Raw genomic sequence first — 24,589 nt, 5'->3', positions numbered from 1 at the left:
CACGCCTCCTCCTTTGACGTCAGCCAAGAGACGAGACCCTGTTTCTATTGGCTAGTGGGAGGGAATTCCCATGCTCTGATTGGTTGCCCTTCCTACTTCCATGCTGGAGATAGAACAGCGGAGGATATATAAGGAGATGGCTGAGGCAGAGAACCAGACCATCTAGTGGCTTGAGTCGGTGAAGCGCGGCGGGGCTTTTCACAGTTGTTCTGTTACGAATAGCAGAGCAGCCAGATTCATTTCTCAATATAGGAAAGTCTGCCCTGCAGGGAGTAAGTCAGACGCGAGGTCCAAGTTCTGAAAATAGAACGTAGCGGTCACGGCTATGGTTTTTAGCCGAAAAGAGGACCAGGAAGCCGGGAGGATTTTCCGGTCAGGGTAAGCCTTCTGAAGCAGGTGCCCTGCACCTATTGGAGGCTACTTTTCAACCCCAGGCCTCTAATAAGTGTGTATTCTGTCTGTATTTTGTATATTCCTTGTTTGTACACAGGTTTACCCGAATAAACTGCCTTTTATTCCACTTCCTTGTTTTGCCTACTGAATGATCCCGGTTAAAAGGAGTTAAAAGCTCTGGTTGTCTCCGTGACAATATTGTCATTCTATTTCTTACCTAGTGTACTGTATGCTGATTCCTTATAAATAAATGATAGTAATAACAACAAGTTGTTTGCAGATCTACACGTTTCACAGCCACAAGGTATGATAGAAAGCCCCAAACATGTCTCTTCCCCCGGCTTCCACATGGAGGGGGCTTAATTCACTGCCATGTTCCTTAGAAAGATTTTCCAAAACACAGTTCACATGATGGGGTAGATGAGGATGATGTTGCATACGTGATAACAGGAGACTGACAAGGGAAAGATGCAGGGGTGAGGTGTGGGAAACGAGGCGTCATGGCCTTACCTTTCCATCTCAGTGCACCAGAGGATGTCCTCCTTCCCATTCATGCTCACCGGGAAATGCTGGTCTTTGCCCTGCTTGATGGAGTTAGGTTTCGTGGTTATGGTGCGGACTTTGCTGAACTGGAGGAGACAAGGGATTCACACGCTGTGAATGCAGCCATGGTACCCAAACTCTATTCATTATACAACGATGATCAACACATCCTTTGAACATCACCGACACATTTCTTGGTGCTCTGCTGCAACGAGCTGTCTGTGAAATGCGTTGCTGGTCCATCAAGCAGTAAAGGGGTTAAATACATGATTTAAAAAATAAAACCACCATAAAACACAACCTTTTTATCACCTTAGATGATAATCTCCAGAGTGCACTACAATCTTAAATCAAAGGTATCTATGCCCCAAGGCAAAAGTCGAGCAATTCTGGGTCAAAACAATTGCACCAGATGTCTCAAAGAAAAAGAATCCTATTGTTCTTTACAGGAATTTTTTTTCCTTTGATGAATACTGAATGGTGCCGTTTCTTTGCCCCAAATTGCTACACTTTTGACTTGATACATAGAGGAATATTTACACAATTCTCCTGGCTGAATAATCAGCGCAAAAACCAGCACTATATTTATAGAAGACAAAGGAATCCAATAGAAGGCTACCGGATTTTTTGATAAATGTGCACTTCTTTTGCACGGTTATTTCCCTGTTATTGTTTTGCATCCAGGATACTTTAATAAATAATCCCCAATGTATCAAGGCAATTGTGGTGCAAAACCTGAGGGATTTTCACCCATCACCCAACAGTGTGTATCAAAGCATTTTGCTCCAATATTGCCCAGTCTGTCCCAGCTTGCACCTTGGGGAGAGTCAGTAGGAGGAGTTGGGGGGGAGTTACATGGTGCACAGATTATAATGAGATGTATCACATTCTGCGTCTCTGTCCCAGCTTGCACCTTGGGGAGAGTCAGTAGGAGGAGTTACATAGTGCACAGATTATAATGAGATGTATCACATTCTGCGTCTCTGCCCCAGCTTGCACCTTGGGGAGAGTCAGTAGGAGGAGTTGGGGGGAGTTACACGGTGCACAGATTATAATGAGATGTATCACATTCTGCGTCTCTGCCCCAGCTTGCACCTTGGGGAGAGTCAGTAGGAGGAGTTGGGAGGAGTTACATGGTGCACAGATTATAATGAGATGTATCACATTCTGGGTCTCTGCCCCAGCATGCACCTTGGGGAGAGTCAGTAGGAGGAGTTGGGAGGAGTTACATGGTGCACAGATTATAATGAGATGTATCACATTCTGCGTCTCTGCCCCAGCTTGCACCTTGGAGAGAGTCAGTAGGAGGAGTTACATGGTGCACATATTATAATGAGATGTAGTGATGTACCCGGAAATTACCTGTTGCCCAACACCAGGGGGCTGGAACCCGGGGCCGGGTGATTTCTGTTCTGCTCTGCTCCCTCGGTCCTCCTCTTGGAGAACGGGAGGAGCAGAGAAGCAGAAGACTTACCTGCAGCTGGTGGCAGAAGGTGAAGAGGACTGCTGTGGAGGGTCTCTGGCATGCCGGCTCCTGCTCTGTACCAAGTACATCACCAGGGTCCCTGGCGTGCCGGCTCCTGCTCTGTACCAAGTACATCACTAGGGTCCCTGGCGTGCCGGCTCCTGCTCTGTACCAAGCACATCACTAGGGTCCCTGGCGTGCCGGCTCCTGCTCTGTACCAAGTACATCACTAGGGTCCCTGGCGTGCCGGCTCCTGATCTGTACCAAGTACATCAGTAGAGTCCCTGGCGTGCCGGCTCCTGCTCTGTGCCAAGTACATCACTAGAGTCCCTGGCGTGCCGGCTCCTGCTCTGTGCCAAGTACATCACTAGGGTCCCTGGCGTGCCGGCTCCTGCTCTGTACCAAGAACATCACTAGGGTCCCTGGCATGCCGGCTCCTGCTCTGTACCAAGTACATCACCAGGGTCCCTGGCGTGCCGGCTCCTGCTCTGTGCCAAGTACATCACTAGGGTCCCTGGCGTGCCGGCTCCTGCTCTGTGCCAAGTACATCACTAGGGTCCCTGGCGTGCCGGCTCCTGCTCTGTGCCAAGTACATCACTAGGGTCCCTGGCATGCCAGCTCCTGCTCTGTGCCAAGTACATCACCAGGGTCCCTGGCGTGCCGGCTCCTGCTCTGTGCCAAGTACATCACCAGGGTCCCTGGCGTGCCGGCTCCTGCTCTGTGCCAAGTACATCACCAGGGTCCCTGGCGTGCCGGCTCATGCTCTGTGCAAAGTACATCACCAGGGTCCCTGGCGTGCCGGCTCCTGCTCTGTACCAAGAACATCACTAGGGTCCCTGGCATGCCGGCTCCTGCTCTGTACCAAGTACATCACCAGGGTCCCTGGCGTGCCGGCTCCTGCTCTGTGCCAAGTACATCACTAGGGTCCCTGGCGTGCCGGCTCCTGCTCTGTGCCAAGTACATCACTAGGGTCCCTGGCGTGCCGGCTCCTGCTCTGTGCCAAGTACATCACTAGGGTCCCTGGCATGCCAGCTCCTGCTCTGTGCCAAGTACATCACCAGGGTCCCTGGCGTGCCGGCTCCTGCTCTGTGCCAAGTACATCACCAGGGTCCCTGGCGTGCCGGCTCCTGCTCTGTGCCAAGTATATCACCAGGGTCCCTGGCGTGCCGGCTCCTGCTCTGTGCCAAGTACATCACCAGGGTCCCTGGCGTGCCGGCTCCTGCTCTGTGCCAAGTACATCACCAGGGTCCCTGGCGTGCCGGCTCCTGCTCTGTGCCAAGTACATCACCAGGGTCCCGGGCGTGCCGGCTCCTGCTCTGTGCCAAGTACATCACCAGGGTCCCTGGCGTGCCGGCTACTGCTCTGTACCAAGTACATCACCAGGGTCCCTGGCGTGCCGGCTCCTGCTCAGTGCCAAGTACATCACTAGGGTCCCTGGCGTGCCGGCTCATGCTCTGTGCAAAGTACATCACCAGGGTCCCTGGCGTGCCGGCTCCTGCTCTGTGCCAAGTACATCACCAGGGTCCCTGGCGTGCCGGCTCCTGCTCTGTGCCAAGTACATCACCAGGGTCCCTGGCGTGCCGGCTCCTGCTCTGTACCAAGTACATCACCAGGGTCCCTGGCGTGCCGGCTCCTGCTCTGTGCCAAGTACATCACTAGGGTCCCTGGCGTGCCGGCTCCTGCTCTGTGCCAAGTACATCACCAGGGTCCCTGGCGTGCCGGCTCCTGCTCTGTGCCAAGTACATCACCAGGGTCCATGGCATTCCGGCTCCTGCTCTGTGCCAAGTACATCACCATGGTCCCTGGCGTGCCGGCTCCTGCTCTGTGCCAAGTCCATCACTAGAGTCCCTGGCGTGCCGGCTCCTGCTCTGTGCCAAGTACATCACCAGGGTCCCTGGCGTGCCGGCTCCTGCTCTGTGCCAAGTACATCACTAGAGTCCCTGGCGTGCCGGCTCCTGCTCTGTGCCAAGTACATCACCAGGGTCCCTGGCGTGTCGGCTCCTGCTCTGTACCAAGTACATCACCAGGGTCCCTGGCGTGTCGGCTCCTGCTCTGTACCAAGTACATCACCAGGGTCCCTGGCGTGCCGGCTCCTGCTCTGTGCCAAGTACATCACCAGGGTCCCTGGCGTGCCGGCTCCTGCTCTGTGCCAAGTATATCACCAGGGTCACTGGCGTGCCGGCTCCTGCTCTGTACCAAGTACATCACCAGGGTCCCTGGCGTGCCGGCTCCGGCTCTGTGCCAAGTACATCACCAGGTTTCCTGGCATGCCGGCTCCTGCTCTGTACCAAGTACATCACCAGATCACTAGGGTCCCTGGCGTGCCGGCTCCTGCTCTGTGCCAAGTACATCGCTAGGGTCCCTGGCGTGCCGGCTCCTGCTCTGTGCCAAGTACATCACCAGGGTCCCTGGCGTGCCGGCTCCTGCTCTGTGCCAAGTACATCACCAGGGTCCCTGGCGTGCCGGCTCCTTCTCTGTGCCAAGTACATCACTAGGGTCCCTGGCGTGCCGGCTCCGGCTCTGTGCCAAGTACATCACTAGAGTCCCTGGCGTGCCGGCTCCGGCTCTGTGCCAATTACATCACCAGGGTCCCTGGTGTGCCGGCTCCTGCTCTGTGCCAAGTACACAACTAGGGTCCCTGGCGTGCCGGCTCCTGCTCTGGCCAAGTACATCCCCAGGGTCCCTGGCGTGCCGGCTCCTGCTCTGTGCCAAGTACATCACTAGGGTCCCTGGTGTGCCGGCTCCTGCTCTGTGCCAAGTACATCACCACGGTCCCTGGCGTGCCGGCTCCTGCTCTGTACCAAGTACATCACCAGGGTCCCTGGCGTGCCGGCTCCTGCTCTGTACCAAGTACATCACCAGGGTCCCTTGGGTGCCGGCTCCTGCTCTATACCAAGTACATCACTAGGGTCCCTGGCGTGCCGGCTCCTGCTCTGTGCCAAGTACATCACCAGGGTCCCTGGCGTGCCGGCTCCTGCTCTGTACCAAGTACATCACCAGGGTCCCTGGCGTGCCGGCTCCTGCTCTGTGCCAAGTACATCACCAGGGTCCCTGGCGTGCCGGCTCCTGCTCTGTGCCAAGTACATCACCAGGGTCCCTGGCGTGCCGGCTCCTGCTCTGTACCAAGTACATCACCAGGGTCCCTGGCGTGCCGGCTCCTGCTCTGTGCCAAATACATCACTAGGGTCCCTGGCGTGCCGGCTCATGCTCTGTGCAAAGTACATCACCAGGGTCCCTGGCGTGCCGGCTCCTGCTCTGTGCCAAGTACATCACCAGGGTCCCTGGCGTGCCGGCTCCTGCTCTGTGCCAAGTACATCACCAGGGTCCCTGGCGTGCCGGCTCCTGCTCTGTACCAAGTACATCACCAGGGTCCCTGGCGTGCCGGCTCCTGCTCTGTGCCAAGTACATCACTAGGGTCCCTGGCGTGCCGGCTCCTGCTCTGTGCCAAGTACATCACCAGGGTCCCTGGCGTGCCGGCTCCTGCTCTGTGCCAAGTACATCACCAGGGTCCATGGCATTCCGGCTCCTGCTCTGTGCCAAGTACATCACCATGGTCCCTGGCGTGCCGGCTCCTGCTCTGTGCCAAGTCCATCACTAGAGTCCCTGGCGTGCCGGCTCCTGCTCTGTGCCAAGTACATCACCAGGGTCCCTGGCGTGCCGGCTCCTGCTCTGTGCCAAGTACATCACTAGAGTCCCTGGCGTGCCGGCTCCTGCTCTGTGCCAAGTACATCACCAGGGTCCCTGGCGTGTCGGCTCCTGCTCTGTACCAAGTACATCACCAGGGTCCCTGGCGTGTCGGCTCCTGCTCTGTACCAAGTACATCACTAGGGTCCCTGGCGTGCCGGCTCCTGCTCTGTGCCAAGTACATCACCAGGGTCCCTGGCGTGCCGGCTCCTGCTCTGTGCCAAGTATATCACCAGGGTCCCTGGCGTGTCGGCTCCTGCTCTGTACCAAGTACATCACCAGGGTCCCTGGCATGCCGGCTCCTGCTCTGTGCCAAGTACATCACCAGGGTCCCTGGCGTGCCGGCTCCTGCTCTGTACCAAGTACATCACCAGATCACTAGGGTCCCTGGCGTGCCGGCTCCTGCTCTGTGCCAAGTACATCACTAGGGTCCCTGGCGTGCCGGTTCCTGCTCTGTGCCAAGTACATCACCAGGGTCCCTGGCGTGCCGGCTCCTGCTCTGTGCCAAGTACATCACCAGGGTCCCTGGCGTGCCGGCTCCTGCTCTGTGCCAAGTACATCACTAGAGTCCCTGGCGTGCCGGCTCCTGCTCTGTGCCAAGTACATCACCAGGGTCCCTGGCGTGCCGGCTCCTGCTCTGTGCCAAGTACATCACTAGGGTCCCTGGCGTGCCGGCTCCGGCTCTGTGCCAAGTACATCACTAGAGTCCCTGGCGTGCCGGCTCCGGCTCTGTGCCAATTACATCACCAGGGTCCCTGGCGTGCCGGCTCCTGCTCTGTGCCAAGTACATCACCAGGGTCCCTGGCGTGCCGGCTCCTGCTCTGTACCAAGTACATCACCAGATCACTAGGGTCCCTGGCGTGCCGGCTCCTGCTCTGTGCCAAGTACATCACTAGGGTCCCTGGCGTGCCGGTTCCTGCTCTGTGCCAAGTACATCACCAGGGTCCCTGGCGTGCCGGCTCCTGCTCTGTGCCAAGTACATCACCAGGGTCCCTGGCGTGCCGGCTCCTGCTCTGTGCCAAGTACATCACTAGAGTCCCTGGCGTGCCGGCTCCTGCTCTGTGCCAAGTACATCACCAGGGTCCCTGGCGTGCCGGCTCCTGCTCTGTGCCAAGTACATCACTAGGGTCCCTGGCGTGCCGGCTCCGGCTCTGTGCCAAGTACATCACTAGAGTCCCTGGCGTGCCGGCTCCGGCTCTGTGCCAATTACATCACCAGGGTCCCTGGTGTGCCGGCTCCTGCTCTGTGCCAAGTACACAACTAGGGTCCCTGGCGTGCCGGCTCCTGCTCTGTGCCAAGTACATCACCAGGGTCCCTGGCGTGCCGGCTCCTGCTCTGTGCCAAGTACATCACTAGGGTCCCTGGTGTGCCGGCTCCTGCTCTGTGCCAAGTACATCACCACGGTCCCTGGCGTGCCGGCTCCTGCTCTGTACCAAGTACATCACCAGGGTCCCTGGCGTGCCGGCTCCTGCTCTGTACCAAGTACATCACCAGGGTCCCTTGGGTGCCGGCTCCTGCTCTATACCAAGTACATCACTAGGGTCCCTGGCGTGCCGGCTCCTGCTCTGTGCCAAGTACATCACCAGGGTCCCTGGCGTGCCGGCTCCTGCTCTGTACCAAGTACATCACCAGGGTCCCTGGCGTGCCGGCTCCTGCTCTGTGCCAAGTACATCACCAGGGTCCCTGGCGTGCCGGCTCCTGCTCTGTGCCAAGTACATTACCAGGGTCCCTGGCGTGCCGGCTCCTGCTCTGTGCCAAGTACATCAGTAGGGTCCCTGCATGCCGGCTCCTGCTCTGTGCCAAGTACATCACCAGGGTCCCTGGCGTGCCGGCTCCTGCTCTGTGCCAAGTACATCACCAGGGTCCCTGGCGTGCCGGCTCCTGCTCTGTGCCAAGTACATCACTAGGGTCCCTGGCGTGCCGGCTCCTGCTCTGTACCAAGTACATCACCAGGGTCCCTGGCGTGCCGGCTCCTGCTCTGTACCAAGTACATCACCAGGGTCCCTGCGGGCCGGCTCCTGCTCTGTACCAAGTACATCACTAGGGTCCCTGGCGTGCCGGCTCCTGCTCTGTACCAAGTAACTCACCAGGGTCCCTGGCATGCCGGCTCTGGCTCTGTGCCAAGTACATCACCAGGGTCCCTGGCGTGCCGGCTCCTGCTCTGTGCCAAGTACATCACCAGGGTCCCTGGCGTGCCGGCTCCTGCTCTGTACCAAGTACCTCACCAGGGTCCCTGGCATGCCGGCTCCGGCTCTGTGCCAAGTACATCACCAGGGTCCCTGGTGTGCCGGCTCCTGCTCTGTACCAAGTACATCACCAGGGTCCCTGGCGTGCCGGCTCCTGCTCTGTGCCAAGTACATCACCAGGGTCCCTGGCGTGCCGGCTCCTGCTCTGTACCAAGTACATCAACAGGGTCCCTGGCGTGACGGCTCCTGCTCTGTACCAAGTACATCACCAGGGTCCCTGCGGGCCGGCTCCTGCTCTGTACCAAGTACTTCACAAGGGTCCCTGGCGTGCCGGCTCCTGCTCTGTGCCAAGTACATCACCAGGGTCCCTGGCGTGCCGGCTCCTGCTCTGTACCAAGTACATCACCAGGGTCCCTGGCGTGCCGGCTCCTGCTCTGTGCCAAGTACATCACTAGGGTCCCTGGTGTGCCGGCTCCTGCTCTGTGCCAAGTACATCACCAGGGTCCCTGGCGTGCCGGCTCCTGCTCTGTGCCAAGTACATCACCAGGGTCCCTGGCGTGCCAGCTCCTGCTCTGTACCAAGTACATCACTAGAGTCCCTGGCGTGCCGGCTCCTGCTCTGTGCCAAGTACATCACCAGGGTCCCTGGCGTGCCGGCTCCTGCTCTGTGCCAAGTACATCACCAGGGTCCCTGCCGTGCCGGCTCCTGCTCTCTGCCAAGTACATCACCAGGGTCCCTGGCGTGCCGGCTCCTGCTCTGTACCAAGTAGATCACCAGAGTCCCTGGCGTGCCGGCTCCTGCTCTGTACCAAGTACATCACCCGGGTCCCTGCCGTGCCGGCTCCTGCTCTGTACCAAATACATCACCAGGGTCCCTGGCATGCCGGCTCCTGCTCTGTGCCAAGTACATCACTAGGGTCCCTGGCGTGCCGGCTCCTGCTCTGTGCCAAGTACATCACTAGGGTCCCTGGCGTGCCGGCTCCTGCTCTGTACCAAGTACATCACTAAGGTCCCTGGCGTGCCGGCTCCTGCTCTGTGCCAAGTACATCACTAGAGTCCCTGGCGTGCCGGCTCCGGCTCTGTGCCAAGTACATCAGTAGGGTCCCTGGCGTGCCGGCTCCGGCTCTGTGCCAAGTACATCACCAGGGTCCCTGGCGTGCCGGCTCCTGCTCTGTGCCAAGTACATCACTAGGGTCCCTGGCGTGCCGGCTCCTGCTCTGTGCCAAGTACATCACCAGGGTCCCTGGCGTGCCGGCTCCTGCTCTGTGCCAAGTACATCACCAGGGTCCCTGGCGTGCCGGCTCCTGCTCTGTGCCAAGTACATCACCAGGGTCCCTGGCGTGCCGGCTCCTGCTCTGTGCCAAGTACATCACCAGGGTCCCTGGCGTGCCGGCTCCTGCTCGGTGCCAAGTACATCACCAGGGTACCTGGCGTGCCGGCTCCTGCTCGGTGCCAAGTACATCACCAGGGTCCCTGGCGTGCCGGCTCCTGCTCTGTGCCAAGTACATCACCAGGGTCCCTGGCGTGCCGGCTCCTGCTCTGTGCCAAGCACATCACCAGGGTCCCTGGCGTGCCAGCTCCTGCTCTGTGCCAAGTACATCACCAGGGTCCCTGGCGTGCCGGCTCCTGCTCTGTGCCAAGTACATCACCAGGGTCCCTGGCGTGCCGGCTCCTGCTCTGTGCCAAGTACATCACCAGGGTCCCTGGCGTGCCGGCTCCTGCTCTGTGCCAAGTACATCACCAGGGTCCCTGGCGTGCCGGCTCCTGCTCTGTGCCAAGTACATCACCAGGGTCCCTGGCGTGCCGGCTCCTGCTCTGTGCCAATACATCACCAGGGTCCCTGGCGTGCCGGCTCCTGCTCTGTGCCAAGTACATCACCAGGGTCCCTGGCGTGCCGGCTCCTGCTCTCTGCCAAGTACATCACCAGGGTCCCTGGTGTGCCGGCTCCTGCTCTGTGCCAAGTACATCACCAGGGTCCCTGGCGTGCCGGCTCCTGCTCTGTGCCAAGTACATCACCAGGGTCCCTGGCGTGCCGGCTCCTGCTCTGTGCCAAGTACATCACCAGGGTCCCTGGCGTGCCGGCTCCTGCTCTGTGCCAAGTACATCACCAGGGTCCCTGGCGTGCCGGCTCCTGCTCTGTGCCAAGTACATCACTAGGGTCCCTGGCGTGCCGGCTCCTGCTCTGTGCCAAGTACATCACCAGGGTCCCTGGTGTGCCGGCTCCTGCTCTGTGCCAAGTACATCACTAGGGTCCCTGGTGTGCCAGCTCCTGCTCTGTGCCAAGTACATCAGTAGGGTCCCTGGCGTGCCGGCTCCTGCTCTGTGCCAAGTACATCACCACGGTCCCTGGCGTGCCGGCTCCTGCTCTGTGCCAAGTACATCACCAGGGTCCCTGGCGTGCCGGCTCCTGCTCTGTGCCAAGTACATCACCACGGTCCCTGGCGTGCCGGCTCCTGCTCTGTACCAAGTACATCACCAGGGTCCCTGGCGTGCCGGCTCCTGCTCTGTACCAAGTACATCACCAGGGTCCCTGGCGTGCCGGCTCCTGCTCTGTACCAAGTACATCACCAGGGTCCCTGGCGTGCCGGCTCCTGCTCTGTGCCAAGTACATCAGTAGGGTCCCTGGCGTGCCGGCTCCTGCTCTGTGCCAAGTACATCACCACGGTCCCTGGCGTGCCGGCTCCTGCTCTGTGCCAAGTACACCACTAGGGTCCCTGGCGTGCCGGCTCCTGCTCTGTGCCAAGTACACCACTAGGGTCCCTGGCGTGCCGGCTCCTGCTCTGTGCCAAGTACATCACCAGGTCCCTGGTGTGCCGGCTCCTGCTCTGTGCCAAGTACATCAGTAGGGTCCCTGGCATGCCGGCTCCTGCTCTGTGCCAAGTACATCACCAGGGTCCCTGGCGTGCCGGCTTCTGCTCTGTGCCAAGTACATCACCAGGGTCCCTGGCGTGCCGGCTCCTGCTCTGTGCCAAGTACATCACTAGGGTCCCTGGCGTGCCGGCTTCTGCTCTGTGCCAAGTACATCACCAGGGTCCCTGGCGTGCCGGCTCCTGCTCTGTGCCAAGTACATCACCAGGGTCCCTGGCGTGCCGGCTCCTGCTCTGTGCCAAGTACATCACCAGGGTCCCTGGCGTGCCGGCTCCTGCTCTGTACCAAGTACATCACCAGGGTCTCTCTAAGGCAGGGGTGCGCAAACTGGGGGGGCACAAGATTTTCTGGGGGAAGGGGGTGGCGTGGCGCTTACAGATGCCTCTGTAAGTCCCTTACCTGATCTCCGGTGATGCGTCGCCATGGCAATGAGACGCCGCAGGGTCACATGACATCAGATGCTCAGTGACAATGTAAGGGGGGAGGGGGGGGGGGGGGGGGGTTGGCGCAGACTAAAAAGTTTGCGCACCCCTGCTCCAAGGGATTTTAATCGTGAGTTTCGGCCGAAAATGGCCAGGTCTGCCAGTTCAGTTGATATACGATATATACAATATAGTTGATATAAGCCACACAAACTCCCATATTGTTACTCACCTATTAATTTATACTCCAGTATTGTTACTCACCTTTGCTATCCTGCCGTGTTCCAGACAGTCCTGCAGTTCCAGCCGATCATTCATTGTAGCCACCAGGGGCCTGAGAGAGACAGGGAATTGTGGGTAATTTGTAATGGCGTGTGCCATTAATATATCTTCCGTGAGCTGCTCCCGCTCCACTGTTCTCTGTACTAATTCTGCTATGTAGTTTAGTGGTTAAAAAAGTGGTCACACTTACAGTAGTACAAAAAAAAAGACAATGAGTGTACAGTAGCGCTAACAAGTGAGTGAGATAAAAGATAATATATTTAAATGTGGAAAACCCAAATATTCACAAATAAATAAGTGCTGGGCGGCTGCCTGAGAAAAATATATACACCTGGCTACCTATATCAGAGGGTGACTGTGCAAAACAAAGAAAATATATACACCTGGCTACCTATATCAGAGGGTGACTGTGCAAAACAAAGAAAATATATACACCTGGCTACCTATATCAGAGGGTGACTGTGCAAAACAAAGAAAATATATACACCTGGCTACCTATATCAGAGGGTGACTGTGCAAAACAAAGAAAATATAATCGGCGCCTGATATTAAAGTCCCGGTACAGTATAGCCAAGACTATACATATGTAGTGTACAACCGTTGGGTGTTCATTGAAGATCGATGTCCTGGTTATTCCAAACGGATTTCCGTTTAGATGAACTCCTAATACATGAAATGAGAGAAAACATACAGTAGCATAATACTGTGGAATGATGTGTCAGCACTAAAAGTGCTGGGAAGAAGCCTCAGAGACAGGTGAAAATAACGGCAAGTGACAAAAGGGAAAGGCACATTTATTAAAAGGTAACATAACAGAAAATATAAAATATGCAATATTAACAGCAATATGGATATTGCGATACTGTATGAAGGTCCAGTGCAGGTCCACTGCACTACACCTTCATATTGCAATATCCATATTGCTGTCTATATTGCATATTTTATATTTCTGTTATTTTAACTTTAATAAATGTACCTTCCCCTTTTGTCACGTACCTTTATTTTCACCTATCTCTGAGACTTCTGTCCAGTACTATTGGTACTGACACATTGTCACGGGAGACCAGGCAGTTTACACCTTCATTGAGCAAAACAGGTAATGAAATAAATTGTAGTTTATTCACTTAAAATAGGCATACACACAGTGGAACACAAACTACAGGCAAAAAGACACACTTAATTGGGAACTGGGGTAAAAAACTAGACTCTCCTAGGTGCAGGGAAACTAACTAAGGATTTTCCCCTAACCGGGACAGTATTATGCTATGTTTTCTATTGTTTTTCTCTCATTTCATATATTGGGAGTTCATCTAAATCAAAATCTGTTAGCAATAACCAGAACACTGGTCGTCAACTAATATCCAACGGTTGTATACTACATATGTATATTCTTGGCTGTACTATACTGGGACTTTAATATCAGGCGCCGATTATATTTTCTTTGTTTAACACTAACAGTAGTAGCAACATGTTAAAATGGAATATGGTAAAATAACTTGGATATACAACACCTTAATTATAACTTATAATGATCGATTTGTGTAAGCAGTGTGGCAAATTAGAGAAATCTCCCCCCCCCCAAAAAGCACAATTAATATCATGGAACATGCAATGTACTCTGCTTCTAGAAACACATAGTGACTCAAAATATCTACATTTGCTGTGAGGAAGGTTCCATGAAAGGTTGAAACATTGGCTAATAACATTGGACTTTGCCCTGCTGAAGATTTAGTGAAGGATGCAAACATTGTACCTATTTTAGTACCTAGACAGTACTCAATCATGACTGTGTAAGCCATGGTGGATTATTCATTAAACTTTGATACTGCCAATTGGAGAGCAGGTTGTTCCTCCTCAGACTCCAGGTCTTCTTATAGGTTCTGGGCCTAGTAATCATAGCACTGCTGCACCAGACTCCGGATCTTATTATAGGTTCTGGGCCTAGTAATCATAGCACCGCTGCACCAGACTCCGGGTCTTATTATAAGCTCTGGGTCTAGTAATCATAGCACCGCTGCACCAGACTCCAGGTCTTATTATAGGTTCTGGGCCTAGTAATCATAGCACCGCTGCACCAGACTCCAGTCCTTCTCACCATGCGCTCACCAACCTGTTCATACCGGGAAGGTTACCCCAGAAGTAACGATCTCTGCGTGCAGCCGACACCTCTCTAGCATTGATCCTCACCGGGTTTGACTGGAAAAGCAAAAGGAAACTGTAGAGTGGGATTTCAGAGCAAAACACTGGGATAAATTCTCCCGTAAACTCTGCTACTTTTAAGACTTTTTCCCTGTGTTAAGTCTCTAGTCCTAGTTGGTGCTCAAAGTATCAGGGTGTAAATACTGAAAACAAATATTTCAAAATATCAGTGGAAATTATTAGGTATTTTACATAATATTTGCAACAATCAATGCGGGAAAACGGCACAGTAATTATAAATAAGTATGCAGTCCCCTTTTGGGATTACTATTGAGTTAATGGGTTTATTGTCCCTAACGAGTTAAGTGTTTGAGCTCACGCAGGGTAACGTCTCTCTCCCCTCAGGTGGTGAAGAGTGACCTAACAGGAAAGCAGCAACTCCCACTGTATGCTTGGTGTCGAGTGACATCACTATCAGGTTATATATAGCCAGTCCGAAGGTTCTAGAAGTAGGTTCCTGGGAGTGACATTTGGAGGAGCCCCTTTGTTATATATACAATATATATAATAATAATAATTCAAATAATAACATAAATATGCTTCTGTGTATAAAAATGTGTACTAAAATCTGATCTGTCCCCGTTTGTTGGGTTATAGTTAGGGAAAGTGCCCTACCTAGAGAGCGCCCGTAGCAATGGCCACGAGGAACCCATTTGTTCAGAGACACGGAAGCAATGCCCAAAAGCGGTTCCCCAAATAGGAACTGTAGGGCATTGTTGGATCGGCCCAATCAGAATATCCGTAGCTTACTCAGACCCAGTCTGCCGAGAGGTAGCAGTCAGTGTACTGTGCCGGGATATTGATCCAGAGGAAATAGTTTGTCGGCCAATGCCCGCAAGGGGCTCACTAGTAATGGGACATGTCCGGCGCTATAAAGAAGAGGGATGATTCAGCTATCCCAAAGAGATATTAGCCTAAGTACCTCCCGAGTGTGTTAAGTGAGGTACCTAGGGAAGAAGAAAATACTGTAGTACAAACACTGTAAATCTATCAGTAAATGTGAATAGAGTGACGTGTGTCTAAGAAGGAAGAACACTATCAACGGCTGTTAATAAAGCTCCTGTTTGTACTATAAAAGCTCCTGGTGCCCATTATTATTCCATCAGCATATATATGCCCAGCCTGCCCCGACCGAGCACCCAGACAAGGTGTGAGAGACCGAGGGAAGCCATGTATGTAGTCAACTGATGTAAACTCCTTAAGAGCCGGGCAAGGAGGGCTACACGTACATTAACTAACCTTACTTTATAAGGTGATCAAGTTCTCAGCCAACCAGGTCTGTCTATTGTCTCGCTCCTAAGTTAAGAACAATTCAATAGCAAATTGGGGAAAGCTGATAATCAGATGTAGCTCATTAAAACTGTGTGAAATCCCTGCATGTTAGTGAGGTTAATGGGCTTATAGGAAGGAGCAGCACATTTGTAAATATACTGTATACATATATATTTCTAGCAGCCATACAGGTCCTGTAGGAGAGTACAGATGGGATACTTTCTATTGGACCATTAAGAAAAGTGTCCAGAGCTTTTCAAACCTCACAGGTCTCTTGTTCATCTGTACTGACATTACAGTTAATAGTCTGCAAAGCACACTCATCTTCAAAAATAAAATCTACGTTACAATTTCCTCTACAGATCTAGTCCGATTGAAATGTTTCCATGACCACGTTCAGTCGCGGTCCTTCTGTCCAGGCAAGGTGTGTATTTGCAGCACTGAGATCACAGGACCTCAGCATGGGCTACATATGAAGAACTGTAACTAGCCCAAGAAAAGGTATCGGAAATGATTGTGAAGCAGTGTATTCCGGCATCCAGACACCTGCCTCAGTGTATGCTGATAAATCCTCGTCTACCTGCCTCTCATTCCTGAGATGTTACTATCCGTACTTCCATAGGACATCTTCTTAATGCCCATCTTCTTATCATCAGTGGGAAGCCCCTTACCTCTAGGAAGTGAGAGATGCCCCTTTGGTCACTGACGCCCATGGCCACCACATTCTCAAAGAGCCAGAAGAATGGCCGTTCGTCACCATTCTTGGGTCGAGCTTCATTGAGCAGACGGTAGAACTCAAAAAAGAGGCGCCCGGTGCCCTCTGCGGGAGGAACAGAGAAGCACTGTCACTTGATGGAGTGGCCACATACAGAGAGGACGAGAGCTGCCAGTGTACGGCTGTGATGGGCAAGCCGTGGCTTACATCCTGCATGTGAGGTCATTAAGCCAACATTACACCAGTGTGAAGAAACGCTCTTATTGTCACTTGTTATTATTTGGAGCTGCGGATACATGTTACTGAATAACATCAAAGCCAAATAATAAAGAAAGCAACAGCACAGGGATTAACATACTGATTAGGAACTGCAGCTGCTCCGTGTGGCTTTGGGCAAGTCCTTTTGGCCCATATTTACTAAGCGACGCTATGCCATAAGACACATTACCCATTCACGTGACATATTGTAGGAGGCGGTTTAGTAAATACCGGTTTGGCCCGATTATAAGTTGACGTTTTTGTTTTCAATAAAGTTAAGTTGCTCCGTGTGGCTTTGGGCAAGTCCTTTTGGCCCATATTTACTAAGCGACGCTATGCCATAAGACACATTACCCATTCACGTGACATATTGTAGGAGGCGGTTTAGTAAATACCGTTTTGGCCCGATTATAAGTTGACGTTTTTGTTTTCAATAAAGTTAAGTTGAAAAGTACATACTCGCCTTATGATCAGGCCCCGCCCACTTTGCGAGCCAATCACCAGTTGTATGTATGAGGTAGGAGGGTAAAACGGAGGAAGCTCCACGAGGGCCTGAAGCAGCCATGTTGCTTGTTGCAAACTGAGAGAGACAGAGACACGGAGACAGAGAGATAGACATAGAGAGACAGAGAGAGAGAGAGAGAGAGAGAGAGAGAGAGAGACAGACACAGAGATAGAGAGAGAGAGAGAGAGAGAGAGAGAGAGAGAGAGAGACACAGAGAGACAGACACAGAGATAGAGAGAGAGACACAGAAACAGAGATAGATACAGAGAGAGAGAGACACACACGGAGACAGAGAGATAGACATGGAGAGACACAGATACAGAGAGAGACAGATACAGAGAGAGAGAGAGAGAAACAGATACAGAGAGAGAGAAAAAGAGAGAGACAGACACAGAGAGACAGGCACAGAGAGACAGATACAGAGATAGAGAGAGAGACACAGAGAGACAGATACAGAGATAGAGAGACAGAGAGAGAGAGAGAGAGAGAGAGAGAGAGAGAGAGAGAGAGAGAGAGAGAGAGAGAGAGAGAGAGAGAGAGAGAGAGAGAGAGAGAGAGAGAGAGAGAGAGAGAGAGAGAGAGAGAGAGATACAGAGAGGGAGAGAAACAGAGAGGGAGAGAAACAGAGAGAGAGAGAGAGAGACACAGAGAGACAGACACAGAGACACAGATACAGAGAGAGAGAAACAGATACAGAGAGAGAGAGAGAAACAGATACAGAGAGAGAGAGAAACAGAGAGAGACAGACACAGAGAGACAGAGAGATAGACATAGAGAGACACAGAGACACAGATACAGAGAGAGAGAGAGAAACAGAGAGAGACAGAAACAGAGAGAGACAGACACAGAGAGACAGACACAGAGAGACAGATACAGAGATAGAGAGAGAGACACAGAGAGACAGAGACACAGATACAGAGAGATAAACAGATACACAGAGAGAGAGAGAAACAGAGAGACAGACAAACGGAGACAGAGAGATAGACATAGAGAGACACAGAGACACAGATACAGACAGAGAGAGAGAGAGAGAGAGAGAGAAACAGATACAGAGCGAGAGAGAAACAGAGAGAGACAGACACAGAGAGACAGACACAGAAAGACAGATACAGAGATAGAGAGAGAGACACGGAAACAGAGATAGACAGAGAGAGAGAGAGAGAGAGAGAGAGAGAGAGAGAGAGAGAGAGAGAGAGAGAGAGAGAGACACAGGGAGAGATAGACAGAGAGACAGAGAGACAGAGAGAGAGAGAGAGAGAGAGAGAGAGACAGAGACACAAACTGTGTGTGTTTATATATAACACACTTTCCCCCCCAATCGCAGATAGGGACCATGTGGGGAAATCTACAGGTGTTATCCGGTGTGGTGCATTACCTGTCAGGCTCACAGGAGGCCTGAGCCTCCGCTGATGGGAACCTGGGGTGTATCCTGGAACATACTCACATAAACAGCGCCTCCACCTGTGCAGGATCCTAGAGTGTAGAACAACCCCTGACACAGGACCCACATACAGTAACCATATACACAAGAGTATATATAACAGTTTACTATATGCAGCAGAATAACATATCACAAAATAACATCAACAGCTTGAGTGTCACCCTGTAACATTGGCCTCACTAGGCCGTAACCCCACACCATATACCCAAGAGTCCCACAACCCCACCCAACTGTGAGACAGCGCTGCCCACTAGATGAGGTGTATAGTTGGTGCACTAGATGTATTCCTGCCCGGGGCTCCGGCACCCGGGTATAGCAGAACAACAGCAAGAGGATCCGTCTGCATCCAGCGCCGAAGCCTCAGTGATGGCATCCTCTTCCAAATAGGAGGGTCTCCCTCTGGGTGATCCCACCTTACAGATAGTCTCTTATCTGGAGTGAGGAAGGTCTGGTCCCAGACCACACTTGTCAGGGGCTCACAGCACTGCAGCTGTGTCCCTAAACTTCACACACTATTAAGGGCAGGGTCCCTAACTGAAGGGGCCTTCCCTACAGCAGCCACAATCTGATATGAGCAGGGGCCTAGGGGGGTCTCTGGCCTAGTGCAGAGGCTACTTGCCTCCCTGCACCTGCACCCTCCCCTGTCTGTGTCCCAGCTCCTACTGACTTCCTCTTCCATGCGAGCGAAATGTATCCTTCTGCAGCAGGAGAATCTGGCTCTTCCATTGGCTCCCTGGCGTCACGTGGTTAACAGCCCCAGTGGCTGCTGGGTGTTGTAGTTCCCCATAGAGCCTTCTATCATTGGGGCCACGTGCGCGATCTGCACTGAGCATGCACGAGCTTGTAATGGCCGCCGCTTCGCGTCTGCTACTGCTCGAGCCTATCACCAATCGCAACATGGCCGCCGGACACCTTCTGCGCAGGTGCAACACTCCGCGCATGCGTGAACACACTAAACATGGCGGCGCCCTGTCGCAGATACCGGGGGCGACCGCGAGCTCCCTGGAGCGGAGGTTCCCGGCTCACACCAAGAAGGTAGATTGTGGAAAACAAAGGTCTGGGGAGCCAGAGGGGACCTGGCTACACACACACACTATATATATATAATGTACTATATGTGTGTGTAAACTTTTTTCTTTCCAGCTACTACAGAAATTAGGGGTTCGCCATATATTCAGAGTTGCCCTATAATTGGGCAAATACAGTGTGTCTTCTTGCTTTAGGCGTTTGTAACAGGGGAGTTATCCCTGTTCAGGAAATGTGCCTCTAATCCAGCAGTGTGGTGGTTAACTGCTGGTAGATAATTGACTAACACCACCTGCCTGATTAGCTTCTTAGAAAAGCCTGTCTTTGAGACAGGAAGTGAGATTGTTCCTGAGTCTCACAAGTTGTGAGATTGACCATGGGGACAGATGTCTTGAGCCTGCCAGAAGAAATAGCAGAGCTGCTTGCAAGACACAGGGGAAATCACCTTTAACCTGAATGCGGACAAAACCTGAGGAAAAAGGCAGCAACCCAGGAACAGAGAAGACTTTCCCTCCAACCACAAGAAACAGATAAGACTTTCCTTTATAAGACTTTTGGTATATCTGCTCATATCAAGATATATGTTTGGGGCTGGGAGACATGCTTAGTTAAAGGGAGTTGTGGACTGCATATGTTTCACTAGAAATACTCCCAAGTGAATAGAAGCTTTGTTTGACCCCTTGTTTGGATGGTTTTCTGATGTTAAGGAAACAGGCGCAATAAAAGCCTTATTTAATTTCACCATAACAAGTCTCCTTTGCATACCTCTGTGCGCATTCCTCCTACAGTGTTACACAAGTGGAATCAGATTCTCAGCAGGGAGTTCACAGAACGGGCTTCTCCCACAGCCCCGTACTGTCTCCTTACTAGGAATGGATCTATGGGAATTTCCTAACCCCACATTATACAGCGTTATTCCCATTACTGCCCAGAGGAGGGCAGCACAACAGCCACGATCCCTCGGCGGTTTCCCCACTGCACGTTCCCTGCCCTGTGTGCTGCGCTCCCTTTCTGTGAGGTGGAGGAGCAGTAAGAGAGAGGCCGATGCTAACACATGCTATGTAATATTACTAATCATTTTTATAAACAAATACCGTCAGACAAGTACAATTATGATGTTAAAGCGTTGTCTTAAGAGTTTATAACACTGTTAAACTTGGGGCTGACATTGTAACCAAATTTTAAGAGGGTTTGTATAGTGTTTACACTGAAAAATACAGAATATGAACGTCCGTCTAAAATAAATCCTATTTAGTGTTAGTCAAGGAGTCACTGTGTGGGGTAGTTACTGTGCGTGGGGGTCACTGTGTGGGGTAGTTACTGTGCGTGGGGGTCACTGTGTGGGGTAGTTACTGTGCGTGGGGGTCACTGTGTGGGGTAGTTACTGTGCGTGGGGGTCACTGTGTGGGGTAGTTACTGTGCATGGGGGTCACTGTGTGGGGTAGTTACTGTGCGTGGGGGTCACTGTGTGGGGTAGTTACTGTGCGTGGGGGGTCACTGTGTGGGGTAGTTACTGTGCATGGGGGTCACTGTGTGGGGTAGTTACTGTGCGTGGGGGTCACTGTGTGGGGTAGTTACTGTGCGTGTGGGTCACTGTGTGGGGGTAGTTACTGTGCGTGTTGGTCACTGTGTGGGGTAGTCACTGTGTGGGGGAGTCATTGTGTGGGGGGGAGTCACTGTGTGGGGGGGAGTCACTGTGTGGGGTAGTTACTGTGTGGGGGAGTCACTGTGTGGGGTAGTTACTGTGCGTGGGGATCACTGTGTGGGGTAGTTACTGTGCGTGGAGGTCACTGTGTGGGGTAGTCACTGTGTGGGGTAGTCACTGTGTGGGGTAGTCACTGTGTGGGGTAGTCACTGTGTGGGGTAGTCACTGTGTGGGGTAGTCACTGTGTGGGGTAGTCATTGTGTGTGGGGGAGTCATTGTGTGTGGGGTAGTCACGGTGTGTGGCGTAGTCACTGTGTGGGGTAGTCACTGTCTGGGGGGGAGTCACTGTGGGGGGAGTCACTGTGTGGGGGGGAGTCACTGTCTGGGGGGGAGTCACTGTGTCGGGGAGTCACTGTGCGTGGGGGTCACTGTGTGGGGTAGTTACTGTGCGTGGGGGTCACTGTGTGGGGTAGTCACTGTGGGGGGGAGTCATTATGTGGGGGGGAGTCATTGTGTGGGGGGGAGTCATTGTGTGGGGGGGAGTCACTGTGTGGGGGGGAGTCACTGTTTGGGGGGGAGTCACTGTTTGGGGGGAGTCACTGTTTGGGGTAGTTACTGTGCGTGGGGGTCACTGTGTGGGGTAGTTACTGTGCGTGGGGGTCACTGTTCCTTCCGTCTTCTCCAGCACCCTGCTCTCCCCTCTCCCCTCTTCCTTCTTCTCCAGCACCCTGCTCTCCCAGCTCTCCCCTCTTCCTTCTTCTCCAGCACCCTGCTCTCCCAGCTCTCCCCTCTTCCTTCTTCCTTCTTCTCCAGCACCCTGCTCTCACAGCTCTCCCCTCTCCCTTCTTCTCCAGCACCCTGCTCTCCCAGCTCTCCCCTCTTCCTTCTTCTCCAGCACCCTGCTCTCCCAGCTCTCCCCTCTTCCTTCTTCTCCAGCACCCTGCTCTCACAGCTCTCCCCTCTTCCTTCTTCTCCAGCACCCTGCTCTCACAGCTCTCCCCTCTCCCTTCTTCTCCAGCACCCTGCTCTCACAGCTTTCCCCTCTTCCTTCTTCTCCAGCACCCTGCTCTCCCAGCTCTCCCCTCTTCCTTCTTCTCCAGCACCCTGCTCTCACAGCTCTCCCCTCTTCCTTCTTCTCCAGCACCCTGCTCTCACAGCTCTCCCCTCTCCCTTCTTCTCCAGCACCCTGCTCTCACAGCTCTCCCCTCTTCCTTCTTCTCCAGCACCCTGCTCTCCCAGCTCTCCCCTCTTCCTTCTTCTCCAGCACCCTGCTCTCCCAGCTCTCCCCTCTTCTCCAGCACCCTGCTCTCCCAGCTCTCCCCTCTTCCTTCTTCTCCAGCACCCTGCTCTCCCAGCTCTCCCAGCTCTCCCCTCTTCTCCAGCACCCTGCTCTCCCAGCTCTCCCCTCTTCCTTCTTCTCCAGCACCCTGCTCTCCCAGCTCTCCCCTCTTCTCCATCACCCTGCTCTCCCAGCTCTCCCCTCTTCTCCAGCACCCTGCTCTCCCAGCTCTCCCCTCTTCTCCAGCACCCTGCTCTCCCAGCTCTCCCCTCTTCTCCAGCACCCTGCTCTCCAGCTCTCCCCTCTTCCCCAGCACCCTGCTCTCCCAGCTCTCCCCTCTTCCCCAGCACCCTGGTCTCCCAGCTCTTCCCTTTCGGAGCCCAGCATACTGTGTGCTGCTCTCCCAGCTCTTCCCTTTCGGAGCCCGGCATACTGTGTGCTGCTCTCCCAGCTCTTCCCTTTCGGAGCCCAGCATACAGTGTGCTGCTCTCCCAGCTCTTCCCTTTCGGAGCCCAGCATACTGTGTGCTGCTCTCCCAGCTCTTCCCTTTCGGAGCCCAGCATACTGTGTGCTGCTCTCCCAGCTCTTCCCTTTCGGAGCCCAGCATACTGTGTGCTGCTCTCCCAGCTCTTCCCTTTCGGAGCCCAGCATACTGTGTGCTGCTCTCCCAGCTCTTCCCTTTCGGAGCCCGGCATACTGTGTGCTGCTCTCCCAGCTCTTCCCTTTCGGAGCCCAGCATACTGTGTGCTGCTCTCCCAGCTCTCCCAGCTCTCCCCTCTTCTCCAGCACCCTGCTCTCCCAGCTCTCCCCTCTTCTCCAGCACCCTGCTCTCCCAGCTCTCCCCTCTTCTCCAGCACCCTGCTCTCCCAGCTCTCCCCTCTTCCCCAGCACCCTGGTCTCCCAGCTCTTCCCTTTCGGAGCCCGGCATACTGTGTGCTGCTCTCCCAGCTCTTCCCTTTCGGAGCCCAGCATACTGTGTGCTGCTCTCCCAGCTCTTCCCTTTCGGAGCCCGGCATACTGTGTGCTGCTCTCCCAGCTCTTCCCTTTCGGAGCCCAGCATACAGTGTGCTGCTCTCCCAGCTCTTCCCTTTCGGAGCCCGGCATACTGTGTGCTGCTCTCCCAGCTCTTCCCTTTCGGAGCCCAGCATACTGTGTGCTGCTCTCCCAGCTCTTCCCTTTCGGAGCCCAGCATACTGTGTGCTGCTCTCCCAGCTCTTCCCTTTCGGAGCCCGGCATACTGTGTGCTGCTCTCCCAGCTCTTCCCTTTCGGAGCCCAGCATACTGTGTGCTGCTCTCCCAGCTCTCCCAGCTCTCCCCTCTTCTCCAGCACCCTGCTCTCCCAGCTCTCCCCTCTTCTCCAGCACCCTGCTCTCCCAGCTCTCCCCTCTTCTCCAGCACCCTGCTCTCCCAGCTCTCCCCTCTTCCCCAGCACCCTGGTCTCCCAGCTCTTCCCTTTCGGAGCCCGGCATACTGTGTGCTGCTCTCCCAGCTCTTCCCTTTCGGAGCCCAGCATACTGTGTGCTGCTCTCCCAGCTCTTCCCTTTCGGAGCCCGGCATACTGTGTGCTGCTCTCCCAGCTCTTCCCTTTCGGAGCCCGGCATACTGTGTGCTGCTCTCCCAGCTCTTCCCTTTCGGAGCCCGGCATACTGTGTGCTGCTCTCCCAGCTCTTCCCTTTCGGAGCCCAGCATACTGTGTGCTGCTCTCCCAGCTCTTCCCTTTCGGAGCCCAGCATACTGTGTGCTGCTCTCCCAGCTCTTCCCTTTCGGAGCCCAGCATACTGTGTGCTGCTCTCCCAGCTCTCCCAGCTCTCCCCTCTTCTCCAGCACCCTGCTCTCCCAGCTCTCCCCTCTTCTCCAGCACCCTGCTCTCCCAGCTCTCCCCTCTTCTCCAGCACCCTGCTCTCCCAGCTCTCCCCTCTTCCCCAGCACCCTGGTCTCCCAGCTCTTCCCTTTCGGAGCCCGGCATACTGTGTGCTGCTCTCCCAGCTCTTCCCTTTCGGAGCCCAGCATACTGTGTGCTGCTCTCCCAGCTCTTCCCTTTCGGAGTCCAGCATACTGTGTGCTGCTCTCCCAGCTCTTCCCTTTCGGAGCCCAGCATACAGTGTGCTGCTCTCCCAGCTCTTCCCTTTCGGAGCCCGGCATACTGTGTGCTGCTCTCCCAGCTCTTCCCTTTCGGAGCCCAGCATACTGTGTGCTGCTCTCCCAGCTCTTCCCTTTCGGAGCCCAGCATACTGTGTGCTGCTCTCCCAGCTCTTCCCTTTCGGAGCCCAGCATACTGTGTGCTGCTCTCCCAGCTCTTCCCTTTCGGAGCCCAGCATACTGTGTGCTGCTCTCCCAGCTCTTCCCTTTCGGAGCCCGGCATACTGTGTGCTGCTCTCCCAGCTCTTCCCTTTCGGAGCCCGGCATA

The 24,589-nt window shown here is 54.3% G+C and overlaps 1 protein-coding gene across 1 annotated transcript in view; it reads right to left on the bottom strand.

Annotated features, from left to right (window-relative positions):
* Positions 1 to 24,589, bottom strand: part of LOC142492218 (DNA (cytosine-5)-methyltransferase 3A-like) — a 112,583-nt gene that overhangs the window by 5,935 nt on the left and 82,059 nt on the right. Inside the window, exons 16-19 of the mRNA XM_075594887.1 lie at positions 15,985 to 16,133; positions 13,953 to 14,038; positions 11,825 to 11,894; positions 904 to 1,022 (exon numbers count right to left, since the gene is read on the bottom strand). Of these exons, the coding sequence (XP_075451002.1) occupies positions 904 to 1,022; positions 11,825 to 11,894; positions 13,953 to 14,038; positions 15,985 to 16,133 (424 nt within the window). The remainder of the gene's footprint in view (positions 1 to 903; positions 1,023 to 11,824; positions 11,895 to 13,952; positions 14,039 to 15,984; positions 16,134 to 24,589) is intronic.

This window comes from Ascaphus truei, chromosome 4 (genome assembly GCF_040206685.1).
Source record: "Ascaphus truei isolate aAscTru1 chromosome 4, aAscTru1.hap1, whole genome shotgun sequence".
Taxonomy (NCBI): Eukaryota; Metazoa; Chordata; class Amphibia; order Anura; family Ascaphidae; genus Ascaphus; species Ascaphus truei.
Note: the sequence above shows the minus strand (reverse complement) of the source record. Positions and strands in the feature narration are given on the sequence as shown.